Genomic DNA, 21,787 nt, shown 5'->3' with positions numbered 1-21,787 from the left:
TCCATGCTGGTAGCCTTAGTTCTTATTAGATAATCAAACGCATGAAGTAGATTACAGTCATCTTACAGCTTCTAAATTTACTCCTCCTTATCTCCCGCTTAGTCCTCTTGACACACTCGTCTCTAGCGCCCAATTCTTGTCCTGTTTTCACTACTTCGACCAAGTGTTGATGTTACTTGACCGCACTGCTCGGCAAAGGTTCCAGGTGAAGTTTACTCACACTCTGATCTGCACCGTTCATATCAGTTTCAACGTCGGTGATCTTTTTCTTCCACTGGAAATTCCTTAATGGATCTGAAGAGTGTTGACGTAAGATTAACACACCTGAGTCTCGTGGAATTACGTAGGTGAGGTCAGCAGCTGATGACCTTATTTGACCACGCTCGTGTACTCCTGATACGTCATATGATGTCTGGGTCGTGAAAACTGTTCTGGCCCGGCCGGTCCTTACGTTGCCCTAGAGCCGGCTAACTGATGGCTGCCGTCCCTAACCAAACATGTAGTAAACCACTCAAACTTACTTTCTGGACCCGTGAAAAGCTCTAAACTGCGACTAATGTGACCGCAGATCTATGGAAGCCCATTTCTGCCGCTTGAAGAAAAAATCAAGGCACATACTTCTCATTATTATGATATACTATCTCATAATTACGACTTACTATCTCATGAGACGGACAAACAAAAGTCTGGCGTGTGTATTATGGTCCTGGTGTACAACTGCGCACTCCCCAGCACAATTCATAACAGACGGCTAGTGTTGCGCCAGCCATCAGCCCGGTTTCCCGCATGCAGAACTTTAATGGACAGACCACCGAGTTGTAAGTGAAGTATAGGCGTGCTCTCTCCCTTCCAAAATAACTCATCACTCGATAAGATGCCCGCGCCAGTGTGACCAGCCCCGTTTGACGCCTGTCGCGAGTAGTATAACGCGCAAGGAAAACGGGGGTATCTTGCAAGACACCAAGGAATTAGAATTTTTTCGCTCCAACGCCTCCAGGACACTAAGTTAATATTTGACTGACAAAACCCAACAATACTGGTCCATTTTGCGCTATTTGGGGTTCTGCGCAATGTACCTTCAGTCTGTTCTTTGTGCCTTGACTCTGTCCTTTAGCCACCAAGAAAAGGAATCCAATCATTTACAGAATTTAACTACGGTATAATTAAGTTCAGAGTAGGTTTGAGGGCCAGAGATGGACAGACAGTGAAACAGAGTTGATCTTAAATCACTGTGTGTGTGTGTGTGTGTGTGAGAGAGAGAGAGAGAGAGAGAGAGAGAGAGAGTGAGTGGGAGGGGGGGGCAAAGACTATCTTGGAAGGGTGTTGAAATGTTTGTGTCTCTACACCAACATTTGTACAGGCACTGCTGGTGCCAGATGCCTGCGATGCCACGTGCCCGTGGGTCTCCCAGTGGGTTTATATTACAGGAGCAACACGGATTAGCAAGACCGCTATTTTTACAAAGCGCCAAGAGCTGTGTGTTCTCGCGCCGCCTTGTTCCTTCTCTTTTTCTTTTCCTTTTTTCAGCTCTTTTACTGAGTGTGCACAACATGTTGTCCGTATAAATCTGTTCACTTTACGTTTTTGTAGGTAGTAGCCAAAACAGTGTTTCCAAGGGAAAAACCTGTTTGTAATGGTCTCACGTTTTCTCAAAATGGGTGGAACAGATCTCAGTCTAGTCATTCTGATTGATGGTGCGTATTGGTGATCCACAGAAAATTGATCCCCCCCCCCCCCCCCACGCTTTTCATAAGAACGGATCTCTCACACACTACTGCCTTACGGATTAGCCCACACCCGACCCAAACAGAGGGTAATGAGTCTCTCTCATTCACCTGCTTAAGTCTGTGACGCATTTATTAACAGTTTCTGGGTCTAGACGCCGTTTGACTCCTGTGAGCACGGGTTTACAGGATTAGGAAATTATGTCACTGTTTGCAATTACTACAGCAGCTTTTCGTAGTAAGGTTCTGTGCCTGACACTAGCATATGATTGGTTCAGTTCCGCTCAGTTTGAATGTATATTATAAGCTCACTTCTGTTCAGTTTGAATGCACTCCTCATAAATTAGTCCAGGTAAGAATATCAGGAAAATGAACTACATTGCAAATTGTATTTTTTTTTTTCTTAGAAACCCATTATGCATAGGTTACGTTGGACGCCAGAGTGAACAGCATGCGGAACTAGACCCTTTTCTCTCATTTGCTTTGTGAGTTAGTGACTGTAACCATATTCGCTATTTTTTTCTGTTTTAAAGTGATAACCCGACACTTCCTAGAACCCTATAACCGGAGAAGCCTTTCAACAAATTTGGATTTCAGCCACTTTCTCAAACTAAACTAAAACATACTTTTCAAGCCCACAAATTGCTTTAGGTTAGACATTCTTCTCCAGTTAAGTCCACAGTTAAAGGAGCAGAGCTGAACGGGAGGTGAGAGACAGAGAGATTTGTGTGGACTAGACAGTCAATGCTGTCACGTAGCATGACTTTATTAGCTGACCATTGGTTTAATACACGTTTTCCATTCTTTCAGAAGTGAGTGAAGTGAAACACAGGCATAGACCTGACACAAGAATCTTTTTAATTCCTATCAGGTAAAAACTGGTTCCACATTAGGAATAATATAGACAGCAGTGGTTGTTTGGAGTGATTGTCAGGTACCTGTGAGATTATTTGTGTGCTTGTATTAGTTGCAGCCCTTTATCATTTTACAGTAATAGTGTATTTTACATACACAATTTATCTTTGTATATATACAGAGAGAAAGACAGACAAAGAAAGAACGAGATAGATAGATAGATAGATGGATAGATAGATAGATGGATAGATGGATAGATAGATAGATAGATTGATTTCTGTCACATCTCCATTGCCTCAATGAAGAGTGGCTGGTGCCATCTAGTGGCAGATTTGAGTAAATACAAGGAGCAGGTGCATCTGTCGGTCCTTTAGTTGTGAAGTATCTGTGTTGAGAGAGGACCGAGCAGAAGGAGCAGGTACAGGGACTGACGGGCTGACCCAGAGTTGGTGTCTGTGGCCAGGTTTGTGCTTCCACCTGTCAGAGGACAGAAACAAAGAGGACATGAATGTGTCACAGAAATGAACTGAACAGGCAAATGTGAGGACGCAGAGGGAGGGCGAGAGTGCATTCCTACGACACAGTGGTCCCCTTTCTAAAGCCTTCCCTTTGTCTCCCTCTTTTCCACTGGCACCGTACGAACGGGTTGGGGAAAAACCAACTGGCAGCGGCTCAGGTTCCACTCACCTCCACTCAAAGTCTGGGACCTGACGTTTAACCAGTAGACCGTGCGCTGCTGGGCTACGGTTGCCCTGTGGGAAAAATGCCTCAGATTATAACACATATGTTTTGGGGGGTGAATGGGACTTCGGTACAAGCCGGCGTACCATGACTCAGGTTTGCATGGTAAGGATGGAAAAATTAATCACAGCATATAAAGTAGGCAAAATTCCTCACATGAAGTAAATTTGGCTGGGTGTTCCGTCAGTGGGGGTCCAGCTGTACTCTGTGGAGTTGTCCTTTGCGTTGGTGTTAGCATGGGTAATGGCTCCATTGGAGTTCCCTGAGCACTACACAACACAGACATTGAGCGTTAGTCTTGTCTGAACACTAACACAACACAGTCACCAAGGGTCAATGTTGCCTGAAAAGAGACATACACATTACATATACAGTTCCACTGTATTTAATATCAGTATGTAAAGGTTCCTTTGTTATCTGGCAACACACGGCCTTAAACTCAACTCACAGGAAAGAGAGAAAGTTCAGTGACCCTAAAGATAAGGTTCAGTGAGTCTGGATGTGACATGCTGCGTTCTAACGTCTGACTTTCTGAGGCTTGGAGACTAGACCTTCACATCATTATGTAGACTTGTATGTCTGTATCAGTGAATTCACAAGACTGGACATGGAGGTCATATGTATGATTTTTCTCTTTTTTTTTTTTTTTTTTGCAGTGGATTAATATTATGGCAACACAATGGACTGTCCTTAAAAAACCTCCTCACGTCCTTTAACAGTCACACCCCAGACCTGGCCCAGGGTCTCGCCAACATCCTCGAGTAACACGAGCGGGCACTGTCCTTAGTTATAGGGGTGAAACAAAATGCCCTGAGCGGTCCAAATCCATCTTTACGCGGCCACACGCACGTGACATACGGCGGCTGGGATAATGCAGAGGTGGAAAGGTCTTATCCAAAAGCATTATGTTTTGGGCTTTCACAGAATTCTTGTGAGTATTCCATATTTCTCTTTGAAAATGGGATGAAAATAGAAAGAAGAAAAAAAAAAAAACTTGCCACGGCAACAAAAAGAGAAAAACCTTTTATTCAAAGGAGAATCTGTGCCTTCTTTTTTTTTTTTTTCAAATCGCGTGTCTTAACATTTTAATAATAGAGGAGGAACCAGAGTTTTCACTCTCAGAGGAACCAAGGATTCCTGACTTGTAGCAACTTTTTCAGTGAAAATTCTGCTTTAAATGTCAGTGGCGTTCAGGGGAGGAGAACACAGAGGAAACAGAAACAAACACCAGGGCACCTGTAAGAGTTTGGTGTTTGCGGGAGGACTCTTCCACACCCCTAAAGCTTTAGTGTCAGATCCCGATCGAGCCTCCAATAACACACCTTGGTACACTGGACCTTTAATCACCACTGAAATACACACAGCATAAAGAGACATGTTACACATATAGATACATAAAACCCATATGCAGTAAAATCAGGAATTTCAAACATTTCATTCTTGTGTGTGCTTTGTGCATGTGTGTTTGTGTGTATTTTTTCTCTCTCTGGTTCTGTGTTTTTTTCACTGGCTGCCAGCACCATAAGTAGTGACTGGTGACCCATTCTCTGCAGTTACTGGACTAAAAGATACCAGTCAGTCAGAGATCAGTCAGTCAGTACTACCCAACTGGCCCTGGGAGACAAACTGGATGGTTGAATATCTCCTTTCATTAAAAGGCTTGTATCACAAAATCACTTCATAAAGTGAACAATAAATCTCAATAGTAACATGACACCAGACTGTAAAAATATTTTAACTCACATTGCAAATGACAGCCAACAGGAGTGTCATCATGGTCATGCCATCTGTGACCGTGTAATGTCTACAGCAAGTCTGGACCCTTAATACATATAATTCTATAAACATAATTCTATAAACCAGTGGTTCTCAATCCTGCTCCTGAGGGACCCCTGCTCTGCATGTCGTCTATCTATCCTTGCTCTGAACACACCTGATTAGTGTGATTAACATGCTCTTCATTAAATAAAGGTGTGCTCAGCCAATCAAAAGTGCCACCGAGGAGTTCAGTAAGGTAGGTAGAGCAGGGGAAGATGAAAAACGTGCAGAGCAGGGGTCCCCCAGGAGTAGGATTGAGAAACACTGCTATAAACTACAGTCCTATAAACATAATTACTACGGGTTTAATTGAAACAACTACCTTGCTGTTTTATGATGTCTGAATTTGTTGGTTTTCATAAGAAAACAAAGAAATGAAGACATTAGAAAACAATTAAAAAAAAAAAAAAAAACTAAACCGAACAAAGTCAGTCAGGAGAATCTCATGGATGTGCCCCAACCAAATTCCAGGCTCACTGTTACAGCAGGAGTCTCTATAATAGTCTCCAGAATCTCTGTGTAAACAAGCTTAATACAGTAATAATCTGAGATCCAGCTGCACATCCCCCATTTACCCAAACTAGATCTAAAACACTGTCCCTTTACAAGGCACAGTGGCTGTGCTGCTCCCACTGTTTCACTGTTAAATTGATCTTTCAGTGTTAAACTGTGGTTTGGGTCTTAAGTAGTGTTGATATGGTTTTTTGTATTGCAGTAAACTAAGCAGTCGTTGATGTACAGAGAGTTTATCTCTTACCTGTGATGGGGACTCCGGCCTGAAAAGTGTTGCTGCTGGTTTGGATGGTGTAAGGAGCTGGGTTTGGCTGGGGTACAACTCCGCTGTGCCGGGGCATCATATCTCCACACGCTGACGCTGGAGCCCCATTCGGATAACCAGACCCCAAGCACAGAACCTGGAGCAGAACCGCTCCAAACAAAAGCACGTCTGACCACATCACACTTGAAGAAGGCTGCAGCGGGAGCCGGTCACAGAGGTACACTCATACTACAGCTCACACCCACTCTTTCACACACGCAGAGTTTCTCTCTCTCTCTCTCTCTCTCTCAAGGACCCCTGACGACAGTCGGCTTTTGAGAGCCAAATATGCTGAGTCACTGTGGCACAGAAAAAAAGTAAATTTATCAGTGTGTGTGTGTGTGTGTGTGTTGCCCTCATTCACTATTCAGACGGGTGTCAGGTGAAGGCATGCATGACATAAAAAACCTTCTCAGCTGGGAGAGCCCTTTATCTCCTCTAAGGCTGAAACAATGTACGCCTTTGTGACGTTTAATAATTGCATGAAAAATATCAATTTTCCTCACCAAAACTCGTGTCATCCAACACAAATACTGATGGCACGGGAACTCATGGGAGTAGACGGTGCATAATGTCACTTTAAAACCCGCGAGGCTTGCTCTTTGACTCGATCGGTCACAGCCTCATAAAATAACACAACTTCAAAGTGAGCTCCTAGAAATTCCCGTGGAAAAGCAAAATCTTGAGAAAACTGAAATGTCAAATTATGGTAACGACATAATACAGCCTAAATACTGAAGGGGTTGTTTGGTTATCAGGGCCCCATGCAGAGAAGTTGCTGATAGCATCAATTTCCCAGTAAATTTTTCTTGTTTGTTCATATTGGTAATTTACTCTTCATTTTATTTTTCCGTCTCAGAGGAGTGATGAATATGACCGCGTGAACGAAATGCCTGTCTCTGTGGCACAAACTCCGTGGAAACTCTGACAAACCACTGATAAGCCCACAGAACGGATTACAACCATTAGGTCTATACAAATAAACAGGCCTACGTTATTCTTTTGCCCCTCTCAGACAATGCTGTCAGCACAGAGAACGTGTGTAGGAGCCATTTAAGAAATGATTATCTTTTTTCATTGTTATGTTCGCTTTATCTCTACGCAACCACCGGTGTAGTCAGATAGAGGCAAGACAAGACTGTTTTTGTGCCGTATTGTGTCGTTTGCTTGGTGATTGGAAGGGAAATAAATGACCTTATTTTAACGGAACCTCCGGCGCTGATTTGGAACGTGCGTGGACACAGCCCTTACTTCTGTAGATAACCAGTTCCGAAACTTAAAAACTTCGAGAAATCGATACAGCTTCTCGTGAGAGCATCAAAGAACAGAAACAACTATGTTTAATTTATTTCTGCACTAAACAAACTAGATTTTTGCTACGGACTTGTAACTTGCTCATCTCCTCGTCGTATTTCGCGAGTTGGTTTGTTTAGGTGGCCATCTGGGTCTTCTTGAGGTCATTACACTTGCCTGAAGAGGGTTGAATCAACATATTGTCACAAAAGCACTTACACTCACAGGACCCTTAACCCATTCCATTCACCTTCAGCCTCGTCACAGGTAAACAGACACGGTCAAGAGCCCATGACGCACTTCCCCCACAAAAAGCTAACGACAATCACTGACCAGAGCGTCTGTGTCAATATTTTCTGTAAACAGGCCTGTGTGTATGAGTTATGTTTTGTGAAGACTGGTTGTATAGCCTATGGAATCCGCTCTACTGGTATGTTCCCTGTGATTAGTCTTGTGTGAGTGGATGAAACAGATGTTTCCCGTGAGAAAGGTAATCCTAGCGCAAAAGTAATGAACCTGCTTTTCGCGCTATGGCGCCGTCTCAATATTCAGCTTCTTCTTTCGGTTACATTAATCCACTCCTTCATTTGATTCAATTTAATGAACTTCATGAATAATGACGCGGCATTTCCAACAGAGGGAGACAGAGTACACCCGCATTCCTCCGTGACGGACACAATGCCACAGTATTCTCTATACCGTATACTGTGAGAGGAGAGAGAGAGAGAGCTTTACAGAATTCTGTTGAGGTCTGACTCTGCTCGCGGACAAGTCGGAAGATTTAACATAATTCTCCAGAATTTGTCTGAGCTTTGGATTATTCCACACGTTTGTTGTTCACCAATGTAAAAACGTCATATGTAAAAACTCCAGATTAAAGGAGGGCCAGACATGCAATCAGCTACCTTCAGACACACAAATCTACAAATTTAATATTTTTATTCATGGATTAATAACGTCCACTAAATGCCCAGGGTTTACTCTGCAGAGGGAGGGGGGTATTAAATTTGTGAAAACATAAGGTCTGTCCAAAATGTTTTCATTGTTAAATTGAAATAAAAGTGAAGACTGGAATTATGTGCTGGGACAAGCTCCAAGCCCTTCGGGCACGGAAGACGCTGACAGGAGCAGAGGAATACCGCTGGAAAAATAAAAGAGCGGAGAGCAGGCAGAGATAAAAGATGTTCGGAGAGGTGTTTTATGTCTCGTTTGGGAACATTTAAACAAATCACGACGAGCCTATCTGCTGTCACCCTGTGGACAGGCAGTGAACTGCTCCTCAGGTAAATCTGAGCCAAGGCTTCCCAAACATGACACACTGTGCGTATGAAATGCATCTAAAGATTATACTTCATCAAGTTAATGATATCTACCTGCTTTTAAGCTACTGATATGACTGCAGACACACGGGTTCCAAACACACATTTTTTTAATAATGAATCAAATTACACAAACAACTCTGCACGTTCATTCACACTGAATACTCTCACAGTTGTCTCTTTGTATACAAAGGTTATTTTCAGCAGTGGATGCTGAAACAAATATGAAACAGGTATAATAGAACCGTCGAGTAAAAAAAAAAAACTCACACCAGGTTCTCTCTTCCACAAAGTTCATTTGATCACTGAATTCAACTGATTTGCTTTAAAGTAGCGACAACGGTGCTTGTGTTGTCGTCTTTTCACTAGAGTCTTATGGGTGGTCACAGTCAACCAATCAGAGTGACTCTCAGACAGAGGAGAGACGGTGAGACGGATGAGTGTCAACCAATCAGCTTCCTGCACTGAGTGACTCTCAGACAGAGGAGAGACGCTGAGACGGATGAGTGTCAACCAATCAGCTTCCTGCACTGAGTGACTCTCAGACAGAGGAGAGACGCTGAGATGGATGAGTGTGAGCAAAACGTCTGTCCTTTGTTTTTGTTTTTTTTTTTTATTCGCCAGCCTTCTCTCGTTTCCCAGATCCCTTTCTCTTCTTGTTCTCGGTCTCTGACAGTTTGATGGCAGGTTCCTTCGTGGGGCCTTTCGCAGTCTTGTCCTTCATCAAATCCTCTTTCGCCATTGGCTCGATGATGGCACCCATCCTGGTGATGACCTTTGGCGCCGTCATCTTCTTGAAGGTTGTTTGCGTGTTCCACGTGTAACCGACGGGCGTGCGGATTGTCGTCTCGAACTGCGCCGGATTCTCGAAAGGGAACGGGAGCTGGCTCACCTGACGGAGACATTCACAGGTATCAAATAATGCGGAGTGGCCAAGCTGCCTGATTATAAAACTGAAGTGGGTTTTGAGTCATTCAAAACATGCTGTTTCATTTATGCTGTAATACACACACTGCCAACATTGTTTACGTTGTTGGTAGTCAGATTTGAAAGGTTTTCAATTCATGACATGCCACTGCAAATACTCTCATCCAAAATGACCTTCAATTCAAAGAACCTCGACACAGCTGCTGTAGGGCTTTTATAAAGACCCATGTATGACTGCACACGAGGCTATGAGTAAACACACAGCATTGTGGGGACACACAGGCATGAGTAAACACACAGCGTTGTGGGGACACACAGGCATGAGTAAACACACAGCGTTGTGGGGACACACAGGCATGAGTAAACACACAGCATTGTAGGGACACACAAGCACCAGTAAACACACGGCATTGTGGGGACATATCGTTATCAGTAAACACACGGCATTGTGGGGACACACAGGCATCAGTAAACAAACGGCATTGTGGGGACACACAGGCATCAGTAAACAAACGGCATTGTGGGGACACACAGGCATCAGTAAACACAGCATTGTGGGGGCACACAAGCATCAGTAAACACACAGCATTGTGGGGACACATAGTTATCAGTAAACACACAGCATTGTGGGGACACACAGGCATCAGTAAACACACGGCGTTGTGGGGACACATGACTATCAGGAAACACACAGTGTGGACCTGAGGAACTGATAGAAAGTCTACTGATACGCAGGTGGCCTGTTGGTATACACTGCCAAAATAAAGAAAACACCAATTTCAAGTGTCATTACTGCACTATACCAACACAGGTCACTGGAACGGCTTCGAGGTTTAGGCTGGACCAGTACAAAAGTCTGCTGGGTTAATGCAACATAACTCTTCCAGAATAAATTAGGTGTTTTGTTGATGGTGAAGGAGAGCGTTGTCTCGGGCACCTTCCCAGAAGTGATGAGTCCGGTTAAGACCAGGTACCATCACATCTGGTTTAGAGTATTTTCATGTTCCCGAAACTATTCGGGGACCTCTGATCTCCTGTGGACGGGGACACTGTGACCCTGTGAGAGGTCACTGCTATCAGGACAGAAACGCTAAAGGGCAGGATGGAGGTCATCGCTCCGAAACGACTTTTGTATTTCCTGGCGTTTATCTTGAACGGACCGGACCCCATGCCAGGAAAAAAAGCACCTCACGCCATCACAGAGCCTCCAGAACCGCTCACCGTCGCCAAAAAACAACTGGATCTTAAAAGTTTCTTTTGGCATGTGACAGACAGGGTGAAAAGTGGCTAATCTAATCACGGTTACACAGGGAACCATTTCTTTTCTTTCACAAACATTATTTCAGCTGTAATAAGAGGTTTACGTATCCCTGTGTACGACACTACATGCCTCTGGCTCTACCAGTGGACTGTTCTAATGGACTGTTCCCCTCTGGCTCTGCCAGTGGACTGTTCTAATGGACTGTTCCCCTCTGGCTCTGCCAGTGGACTGTTCTAATGGACTGTTCCCCTCTGGCTCTGCCAGTGGACTGTTCTAATGGACTGTTCCCCTCTGGCTCTGCCAGTGGACTGTTCTAATGGACTGTTCCTCTCTGGCTCTGCCAGTGCACTGTTCCCCTCTGGCTCTGCCAGTGGACTGTTCTAATGGACTGTTCGTGCTCTGGACTGCGGTTGGCCCTAACTGATGGGATCGTTCTGTCAGACGTCCATTTCACCATCTCGTTAGCTGTCCCCACAGTGAACTCGAGGAAGCGGAACAGTCTCCAGTTCCAAGCACGCTCTAACAGTCCGTCCTCTTCACAGGCCTCGACGGAGCCACAGCAGGGGCGTGAAAGGCCCTGTTTCGATCTGTCTCTACATATGACTAGATATTAATTTCTCAATTTTCTCAGGAACCACTCCTGTGTGGAAACACCTGTGTTAAATGTGGAAGGTGTCCCAGATTTACAAAAGAATTTATTTCGCCTGAAACGTGATTGGTGGAATACATGTGTGTGCCTCTGTATGTTTGAGAGCGTGGGTGTGCGTGTGTGTTAGAGCATGCATATCAGAGCGTGTGTGTGCTTATATGAGTGTAAGAGCATGCATGTGCGTATGAGTGTGTGTGTAAGAGCACATGCGTGTGTGTGTGTGCAAGAGTGTGCGTGCGAGTGTATGCATGTGTGTGTGTGCAGGCGTGTGTGTGCATGAGAGAGAGCTTGCATGTGTGTGTGTGTGTGTGTGTGTGTGTGTGTGTGTAAGAGCATGCGCGCGAGTGTGTGCATGTGTATGTGTGCATGAGAGAGAGCTTGCATGTGTGTGTGTGTGTGTGTGTGTGTAAGAGCGTGCGCGCGAGTGTGTGCATGTGTGTGTGTGCATGAGAGAGAGCTTGCATGAGAATGCTGTAAGTACCTGGTGAGAAGCGACAGAGCCATCTCTCTTTTCAGAGATAATGACCGCCGGGAGTTTCTGGTCTTTCCTTGGAGGAGGGGTAGCAACCTGAATCTGAAATCTCAACAGAAACAAAGAAAAACGCAGGATTTACTGAATGTTCCTTCACTACCCCCCCCCCCCCCCCCCCAAATCACTGCTTCCTAACCTCTTTTTCAATACTCTCTCTGTTACTATGACGATGCCCTGTCACACTTTTCCTGTGGAGCTGTGTGTCCTATTCAGAGCCTTGTTTTTACTCTGGTGTTTTTTTGTGTGAAAGACAATGGCCTATAACGTCCTTGGAGGTGGTTCTTACTTCCTGCGTTTGTGGCGAGAGGGTTTCAGGCCACCGCCCCCCCACTCCCCCCAGCCCGGCAGCGTGAGGTCCACCACTTTGGGCTTCCCCGCCTCTTCCTGTTCTCTCTTGTCCTTCAGGAAGTCCGAGATGACGTCATCTCCTGCGAAAGCTTCCTTGATGATGTTTGTCTGCTCGTCATGGTCCTAAAAGTCAAAGAGGCATTTCAGAGAGACATTCTGACTACTCACAGAGAGATTTAAAACTACATTTCCCCAAACTCATCCCTGTTGTTGCACGATTTAAGAATGCCGGGCCCTCGTGACAGAAACAAAGTAAGGATTCTCCAGTTTTCACCGTTTCATGTTCCAATCTTAAAGCCTATAAAACTGTCCCACTGTGTTCAGCTGTGAGGATGCTAATGTTAGCGTCTCAACATTCAGCTCCCACAGCTAACAGAAACCCGCAGCAACCCAGCTGCAATTTACCTATAAACTGCTTATGGGTAAGAACATATGGGTAAAAAAAAATTAAAATTAAATGTAACTATATTAACTGTTTTTTTTGCCCCCCCCCAGTCTGTCATGTACCTCTTCATTCTCAACGACCGTGGGGGTCAGGGGAACTTTGATGCTTGTCGCGTCTTTGGTCAGCACCGTGTTGGGGTCAATCTCCTTCTTATTCTTCTTGCTGGGCGGTTCTGACGGTTCCTCCGATGGGCCGGGGGTCTCTGTGCTGGGTTTGGACGCAGGTTCACTAGGCTCCACTGCTCCTACGTCCTCTGCCAGGTCTTCCAGATCTTCCAGGGTTTGAACCCGAACCAGACCTTCCTCCAGCAGGCCCTCTGCCTCCCCCTGCTCCCCCGCCGAGGCCGCTGGGCCTTTACTGCTGTTCATCAACCTGGTGAAGAGGGTGTTGAACTCTGAGACCTCCTCATCCTCAGAAACCCCGCCCGCCTCCTCCGTGTCTTGGGACTGGGCTGTGATGGGAGCAGGAAGGAGAGTTTGGGTTACATTAAGGACACGAACAGAATATCATTTCACATGTGGTGTGCGTGTTAAATACAGAATGATAAAAAGCCTAGTGGAACTGCTATGCCCCCTGCAAACAGAAGTAAAGAATGTTCTAGGTCAAGGAGAATCTAGATCCAGTTCTACAACTCCACAGATCTGATCCACAGCGCGAAAGCTGAGTATTGACAGCCTAAACAGAGTACCAGGACTGGTCTACCAGACCGCCGACAGACAAGGGAAATCAACCAGACAAGAGAGAACAGGATCAGTGAAACACTCCTCTGAAATCTGACAGTTTGGTAAATGAACCAGACCTCACGTCCCAGACTAATCTCACTCCACTGAGTTCTGTCTTAGACTGACTCAAAAAAAAAGAGATCCCAAAAAGAAGAGATGTAATGGCTTTATCAAAAAAAAAAAACAAAAAAAAACAAACAACTCTCTTTCTTACTTTTGCTTTCCTCTACAGGGGCTGGGGTCAAGTCCTCCTCTTCTGCCTGTCGCAGCTTCCGTCTGTTTTCAAACTCTCTCAGGAGCTTTTCCTCCTCCGTCTCTTCCTCATTCTCTTCATCATCTTCCTCTCTTACCTCTACAGCGCCTTCTGTCGTCTGAGACTCGGTTTGGGCACTGGGGGTGTCCAGCTCTGAGACTTCATTGGTCAGTTTTCCTCTCATCCAGGGGTTGACAGGGTCAATGAGTGGCTCAGGGTCGTTCACGAAATCAGGCAGAGTTGTTGGATCTTCCTTATTTCCCTCATCATCCTCATCGTCAGAGGGCAACACTAACTTCTGAGTCAACTCCTTATTCACCTCCAGCTGCTCCTGCATGGCCTTACGAGCCTACAGACAGACAGAGGGAGAGAGAGAGAGACACACACACACACACACACACACAGAAAGAGAGAGAGAATTGTATTGTAACATGTACTGTAATGTAAAGAACACTACATCATGCAGTAAGTGAGCAGATCTTTTGTGTGCCCCATAGTGACAACTCTAACTACTGCAGTGCAGATGCAATGCACAGCTCTAATCATGTTCTTTCAATATGTCGTTCAGATGGTAGCGCTCTTACCGAATCGTCATATTTGGCCATAATGGCTTTGGTTTTGGCCCATTTTCCGCTGTTCTGATGTTTTAGAGACATTCTTTCCTACAGAGACAGAGGGAGAGAATCACAAGAACAACCACTCAGTTTCTAGTTTTCTGTTCCCCCTTCAACGCATCTCTTCTCTTTCATTTCAACTCCTCCTCCGTTCCTCTCCTCCACCACACACCTCCATCCTGGCCAGCTCCATCTTTTTCAGCTCCTCCAAGGCGCCCGTGGGATCTGTTTTCACCATCTCATCAAACTGCTTCTGAAACTCTTTACGTTTTGCTTTCTTCTGTACTTTATGGTACCTGCATCAGAGAGAGAGAGAGAGAGAGAGAGAGAGAGAGAGAGAGAGATTTTGTGCAGTTCCAACGAAGCACACACGAATTTATGCACTCAAGTTAATGCACTTATTTTTTTGGAACGACCACTGAGGCGTGATCTTGTGTTCCTTGCCCCCGTGGTCAACTCAGTGGAGCTGGGGGGGAGAGGGGGGGGGGTGTGACTCTGTGGACCCTTCTGGATCTGATACAAGAAAGGATGTGCAACTAGTCACTTAACTCCACCTGTAATCACACAGGCTCCTTTCCACTGCTGAGAAAGGGTGTGGGGAGACACTCTGACCGACCCTAAACCACGCCCAAATACTCACACCTAGTGTGTGTTTTTGACTTTTAGAAATGATTACTGAACTACTGTGACTACTCTGGTTTTTAGAAATGACTACTGAAAAAAAAAAGAAAAAAAGCCAGTCTTTCAAGCGTCAGTCAGGCTATATCAGCGCCTAGGTTCTCACTTTAGATATCTTATAACATTTCATCCTCTCTGAGTTCTACTCTCAGACTCTCCAACATCACATACATTTGGAATAGAGTAAAAGAATGGACCTCACAAAGCAGATATTCCAGGAAAAACCTTCAGTTTGGGCATATGATCTGTAATCACTTATTCACGTGAACGACTACTCACGAATTTTATCTGAACGTTTTTTTCAGATGACATTTTTTGTTTAGATTTCACTTGTTTGTTTTTTTGCTGTTCAGTTTAATAATACAGTAAAGCCCCATGGTCTAGATTAAATCTCACATTTTGATAGTCTTAACTCAGTGTTTAATGCCAAGCACCCTGTGGTTGTTTAAGGAAACGGAGTATATCAGCCTTTGTCTTTGCCCCCGTCTGACCTAAACAAGCTTTAAAACTTGATTGTTTGGGTTTTTTGGGGTAATTTCATTTCACTCACTTTTTGCTCTTGATTTTTCGTTCCCGTTTCGCTTTGGCCTCGTAATACGACTGGAGAGCTCTGGCCTTCTGAAGTTCAGCACGGCGAATCTTAGCCTGCAAAAAAATGAAAGAAAATAAAATTAAATTAAATGGGGGGGGGGAGACGAAAAGAGGAACACCGTCCCACTCTGGTCTGGAGCAACGGCTTTCTGTTGTTAAAAAACGACTGACTGAGAAAGAGAGTGAATGTGTGTCATTAACAGGGATACGCTTCTATGGCACTCTCAGTGTCATAAAAGCCATTTTTATATTGTTAGTTGTACAATATAGAGAGAGAGAGAGAGAGAGAGAGAGAGAGGAGGGACTGAGAATGTAGAGGAGACAAAGTAAGAGAGAGAAGACAGGAACAGAGCAGTAGGGAGGGAGAGAGAGAAAGAGACACGCAGTGGGAAAGAGAGAGACAGGATGAGAGAAAGACTAACATACAGTCCTGTCTCCAGGGATTTTTTCTTTTTTTTTTGGAAATGAGAGAGTGACAGTGAACTCTGGGAAAACAGTAGACTGCATATTTTGGCTAATGCCCAGCTCCAGTAGCTAGCTGGAGAAGTTATGGGTTCAGTAATGAGAGGACAACGTGATCGGGCAGTGGTAAATAAGTAAATATGTAAATCAATAAAGAGGCTGTCCTGAGATGCCACACAGTCAGAACTGAGAAGCACAGCGGTAAACAAACAGCACATCCTCGGCCCACATATAAAATATTAACTGTGTGGGAGAAATAAAAAAAAATATGGGAAATTTTCTCTCAAAATTCAAACTTAACATGTAGACTGGCCTACCCTAAACATGTTTAGCCTGGTTCTGAGTGTAAGACACAGAGAATAAACATGTTTAGCCTGGTTCTGAGTGTAAGACACAGAGAATAAACATGTTTAGCCTGGTTCTGAGTGTAAGACACAGAGAATAAACATGTTTAGCCTGGTTCTGAGTGTAAGACACAGAGAATAAACATGTTTAGCCTGGTTCTGAGTGTAAGACACAGAGAATAAACATGTTTAGCCTGGTTCTGAGTGTAAGACATAGGGTCGAATTTGTCAGCCAACCTTTATTCTCTAACTACTGAGGCATCTGTGTATGCAGTAATCTACCAGAAAATCAGATCACATTTTCACCTGACAATCTCATTGACAAACACATTACAAAACACAGAAAATCAGATCACATTTTCACCTGACAATCTCATTGACAAACACATTAAAAAAAAAAAAAACACAGAACAGCCCATTTTTATAGGCTGCCTTCTTCTGTTTGGTGTGAGGGTCTGTTCTGTGAACTTATTGAAAGTTGAACTTATACATTTGCTGTGTACTGTTTATACTTCATCAGTGCAGTAATTACTCTGGAATGCTGTTAATGCACTTCAGTACTCTAAACTGCATCAATCTGTATATGAGTAAGTCTGTATGTATGTATGCATGCATGTGTGTATGGGTATGTGTAAAACATCCAGTGTGTGTGAGGTGAGTGTTAAGGAGAGAGTGAGTGACTGAGTGAATGACAGAGAGTGAGTGAGTGTGAGAGAGAGCGAGAGAGAGAGAGAGAGAGAGAGAGAGATCTGACCTCCTCCAGGCTCATGGCTTTGAGGGAGGCCTCCTCCACAGGGGTCAAAACAGGGTCATGAATGGGCTGTTTATTATTGTGTAAAAGCTTAAATATCTCCTGCTCCAAGGGGGTCTGGGCCTGAGAGAGAGAGAGACAGAGACAATCAGACAGACAGACAGAGAGACACACACACAAACAGACAGACAGTCAGAGATAGTGAGAGAGAGCATATTAACAATACACTGGTTTCTTTACCAAAAAATGTGTTACCTGGTGTATTCACAAAAAGGTGCACACATACAACCCACACATACAACCCGCACATACAATGCATTTTTCATTCAACACATACAACCCATACATACAACACATCTGTTATTTAGCCACCACTTGTCTCTCACACACGAACACAAACACACACACACACACTACACGTACACACACACATACACACACACACAAACACACACACTACACATACAAACAAATGCACAAAGTCACACAAACTACACATACACACACACAAACATACACACACACACACACAAACTACACATACACAAACATACACAGTCATACAAACGTGCGCACACAAACACACACAAACGTACACACACACACAACACATACACAGTCACACAAACATGCGCGCACACACACACTACACACACACACACACACACACACACATTCAGTCAGGACCTACCTTCCACCCCACCACCACCTGCTCCACGCGTTTGGGTGCTGAGGACTCCTGCTGGAGGGGAAAGACAAGCTGCTCTGCTCTCTGGTTCTGATTAATCACACTCTCCCACTGAGACACTTCCTTAGCCGTCTTCTCATAGGCCAAGCCCCGCTGGATCTGTAAAAACCAAAGGACACGCGGCCGCTCACAGACAGCTCACAGGACAAAGGTTCACAGAGAAATGGCGGGACCACTGACGCACCCTCACAGATCATATTAGACTCCACACACTCTCTTTTTGGTCGTTTATAAGAACCGGGGTCATATATGGACGAATTTGTAATCATTTTAATTAATGCACTCAGAGACATAGGGCAGAGGTATACAGTCACAAAAAGAGTGAGAGAGAGAGAGACTCTATCTACTGATGCTCCATATCTTAACTGACCCAGTGACATGGCCGTGTTGTGTTGTATCACACAAACTAAACGTTCACGCCTCAAGCTTATCAATACAGTTGGTCTTAAGCTGAGGTCAGACTGCTCGACAGTGTTTCTCTAACAGAGGCTTCAAGTGAGGGCATGTCTGGGGAAGCTTCAGGATAAATTACAGATCTTGCATGTCTGGTGTCAGGGAAAGTTCAGGATAAATTACAGATCTTGCATGTCTGAGGTTTTGCAGAATGCCGCTTGTTTTCATACGGTAGGTTTTTTTTTCTCTCTTACCCGCTCTGTCTCCTGTTTGCTTAGGGGAAGTTCCAGAGTCTTTTTACGCTGTTGGAGGTTCTTCAGCTGTTTCTGGGTCTTATTCAGAGTACCTGGAGTCTTAGTCATGGTCCCCAAGAGTTCTGACAGATTAATTTTCTCCCCAGCACCTTCAGTGAGACACATGCAAAAATACATATGATCCATTCAGCAGGTCAGAGTATCGAGCACATGCTCTTTCTAGCGGTGTAATGGAGAACGTAGAGAACTAGATTCAAACTGTCTAAAATTCAGCACCAATGCTTTACAAACCAGCGTCTTAGCCTCTGCCAGACTAAAGGCAGAACACTGTTAGCTCCACAGCTAACAAAGCCTTTATAATCTCTGAGAGTGAGTGATGTTAACCTTACAGCAGTCTGAACTACTTCTCAAACTGTACTTCACTGTGTGATTGAGCCAATCAGGAGTCTGGCTGTTCAGTGAGCGGTCGGTTAGTTTGCTCTTGTTTAAGGGACTTAGACCCAAGGTTGCTCCGGAGGTACGAAACTTCTTATGTGAGTGGGAAAGGGAGGGGGGGGGGGTGAAGCACCACAGCTGCGTTATTCTGGGACTCACCGTCAGCGTTGACAGAAAATTCAGACACCTGCAAGCTCGCCTCTGATCGCTCTGCCAGCTTCTTCCTGCGTGAGAGAGAAAATTGTCGTCTTTTTTCTGCCAAAAACGTCCATTTTTACTGCCTCCAAACAGCATGTCTGCATATATTCATTTAAATGGTGCTGTTACCCCAGAGTGAATTACAAGAACGTGGTTAATTAGCAATTTTCATGTATTCGGTTTCCAAATAAAGATATATTTTTCAATACGGTGAAAAAGCATTTCCAGGTCACTCCCATTCCCAGTGTGTGAACACACTCACTTCTTCTTTCCTCCCAGAGCACTGATGGCCTCCAGGAGCTTGGTGTGTCTCCTTTCATCCTCACTTCCCTCCTGCACAAAAAACACACAGCAGTACAGAACTAGTGTCAAACAGGCCTGTAAACCATCAAAAATACATTCACAGAGAAACACACAGAACTAGTGTCAAACAGGCCTGTAAACCATCAAAAATACATTCACAGAGAAACACACAGAACTAGTGTCAAACAGGCCTGTAAACCATCAAAATACTGATCACATTCACAGAGAAACACACAGAACTAGTGTAAAACACGCCTATAAACCATCACAATACTGGTCATAATTACACACAACTAGTGTTTCACATTATCAACAGAATGATCATATTCATAGAGAAACACACAGAATCTCCCATGGTAAATGGCAGAGCAGTGAAGGGGGATTGTGGGAGAATTATCTTTGGGATGCGGGGACATATGAAGCACTGTATGTATTGTCTGTCTGTGATGATGCCAAAAGTGGAGAATAGCTGGTGTTAACTTGAAGGCAAGGTCAGTTGGCATGTTAGTGTTACCTCATCTTCACTGGCACTGATAACATTTTCATCCTCCAGGGACAGATCATCGTCGTCATCAGCAGCAGCAGCGGCCACTGGTGGGACAGCCTTAACACTCTGACTGCAAAACAAATAGTACAAATAAGGTGTAGTTTTTATGGAAACTGGAAATAGCAGGCGTAACCTGACTGGGCTGAAGAAAGGAGACAGGAGAAGGGAGACAGGACCAGCTGAAGTCTAACTCTTTGTAACTGCATCAATGTTCAAAGGAACTGCTCTGTTCAAATGGATTGCTTTGTCAAACTACATTTAAAAAGCATTTAAATGCATGACTTTACATATAAGTGAAAAAAGCATAAAACCCACATAACATTTCAACATAATGTAAAAGGAATTGATCGAATAGTCACACATGGCTTTTCCGTTACCTACAGCTGATTTAGAGGCAAGGTTAGCTTTGACATCAGGCATGCTTGTATAAATTCAGCGAGTTATTGTATAAGCTACTGTTAACAAAGTTACTTCGTAATGAGTTTCATTAGTTTGGCATTCACCCACTAAACAAGGGAAGTCTTGAATACTTGTATCAACCGAGCAAGAGTGACAACCGCAGCAACAAAATAAAGAAAAACATGTCAAGAGAGAAGCGTGACACCTCAGGGAACGAGACAAACCTTGCTTTTTTCAGTTTAGTTCCTTTCTTGGATGCAGTCTTGGTTTTAGCCATGTTGACGCTAACCACGTGTCATTCAGGAGACTTGCGGGTAAATACTTTGTAGGAAAACCGAGGAACCTGGTTGTTAACGTCTAAAAAGTAATTGATATAAACGCCAACATCGACAGATTCCTATGGATCGCTGAACGGTTTAACGGGAGATTTAAAGGGGTGCACTCACGGTTCAAACCAACAATTCTCTGTTCAAACTCACAACGCTGCTTATTTTCCTAGATAGTTGATGACGTGTGGCGCATGGAGATGACGTAAAGCGCCGTTTACCCTCATGTCCATCGCCTACGTGAAAGTCAACTAAGCTAAAAGCGAGCCAACATCCCAGCAGGAGATGGAAAAAAATGACACCGTAAAAAACTCACCCATCTCTGCCTTTGAAGATCATTCGAGCGCTTGTTACTTTACTTTACCTTGGAAATCACAGGATGCATTCTCAAAAACTCAAATTTAGGTGGTGTTGGAATGCTTGGTTCCTGTGAGGTTAAAACTTTACAACAGTCTTTAAACGTTAAAGTAACACTGATGTCATAAATCTCGATGCTGGCAATCAAAATCTGTAAACAAAGTCTGTTGCTGCCTCTAATATTAAAGTACATGACCTTGAGATTTTCCCCCCCCCTAGTTTTGACCTTAAGCGGTATGTCTTCCATGCAGATGTTGAATGTTGTAAACTAGTGTTGTGTTGCCTTTACTTTGAGGGGACAAGGGGTATGACTGAACAGTAAAATTAAGTGACCAGGTTATATCTAACACCACTACAACACCTTTCTACTTTTACACATTTCCACAGTCTATGAGGCCCACACAATTCTGCAGTTGTCATTGCTTGTAGGAGTGACAGAAATAACACACAGCTAATAGGAGCACTACTGCATCACAATTATCACATAAACTTAAGGCATTACATATTTGTTAAATGTTACTTTTGTGAGATTTTGTAATTATATCTCACTGCCAAAAGGGGTAAAGAGTAAAACAACAGCGCAGTCCTCAAATTCTTAAGTAAAGTTCATTACCCTCTGTGAACAAATCACCACCATTGATGACCAGTAATAAATACTCTGATTATTATGGTGGAGTATATTT

The 21,787-nt window shown here is 44.1% G+C and overlaps 2 protein-coding genes across 2 annotated transcripts; both read right to left on the bottom strand.

The window, feature by feature from the left end:
* Positions 1 to 2,949: 2,949 nt before the first annotated feature.
* On the bottom strand, positions 2,950 to 6,094 carry LOC115828812 (putative defense protein 3). The gene is made up of 5 exons (XM_030792911.1): positions 5,896 to 6,094; positions 4,557 to 4,669; positions 3,477 to 3,589; positions 3,267 to 3,331; positions 2,950 to 3,056 (listed from the first exon to the last, which is right to left on the bottom strand). The coding sequence occupies exons 1-5, from the start codon at positions 6,092 to 6,094 to the stop codon at positions 2,950 to 2,952; spliced, it is 597 nt and encodes a 198-aa protein (XP_030648771.1).
* Positions 6,095 to 8,722: 2,628 nt separating this feature from the next.
* LOC115828502 (U3 small nucleolar RNA-associated protein 14 homolog A) lies at positions 8,723 to 20,882 on the bottom strand. Its single transcript, XM_030792507.1, has 15 exons — positions 20,646 to 20,882; positions 19,990 to 20,092; positions 19,435 to 19,505; positions 19,134 to 19,198; positions 18,540 to 18,688; positions 17,836 to 17,991; positions 17,148 to 17,267; positions 15,547 to 15,641; positions 14,491 to 14,614; positions 14,289 to 14,366; positions 13,666 to 14,053; positions 12,792 to 13,180; positions 12,223 to 12,407; positions 11,886 to 11,985; positions 8,723 to 9,459 (listed from the first exon to the last, which is right to left on the bottom strand). The coding sequence occupies exons 1-15, from the start codon at positions 20,696 to 20,698 to the stop codon at positions 9,181 to 9,183; spliced, it is 2,355 nt and encodes a 784-aa protein (XP_030648367.1). The 5' UTR covers positions 20,699 to 20,882; the 3' UTR covers positions 8,723 to 9,180.
* Positions 20,883 to 21,787: the final 905 nt, after the last annotated feature.

The sequence above is a fragment of the Chanos chanos genome, chromosome 15, assembly GCF_902362185.1.
Source record: "Chanos chanos chromosome 15, fChaCha1.1, whole genome shotgun sequence".
NCBI lineage: Eukaryota > Metazoa > Chordata > Actinopteri > Gonorynchiformes > Chanidae > Chanos > Chanos chanos.
Note: the sequence above shows the minus strand (reverse complement) of the source record. Positions and strands in the feature narration are given on the sequence as shown.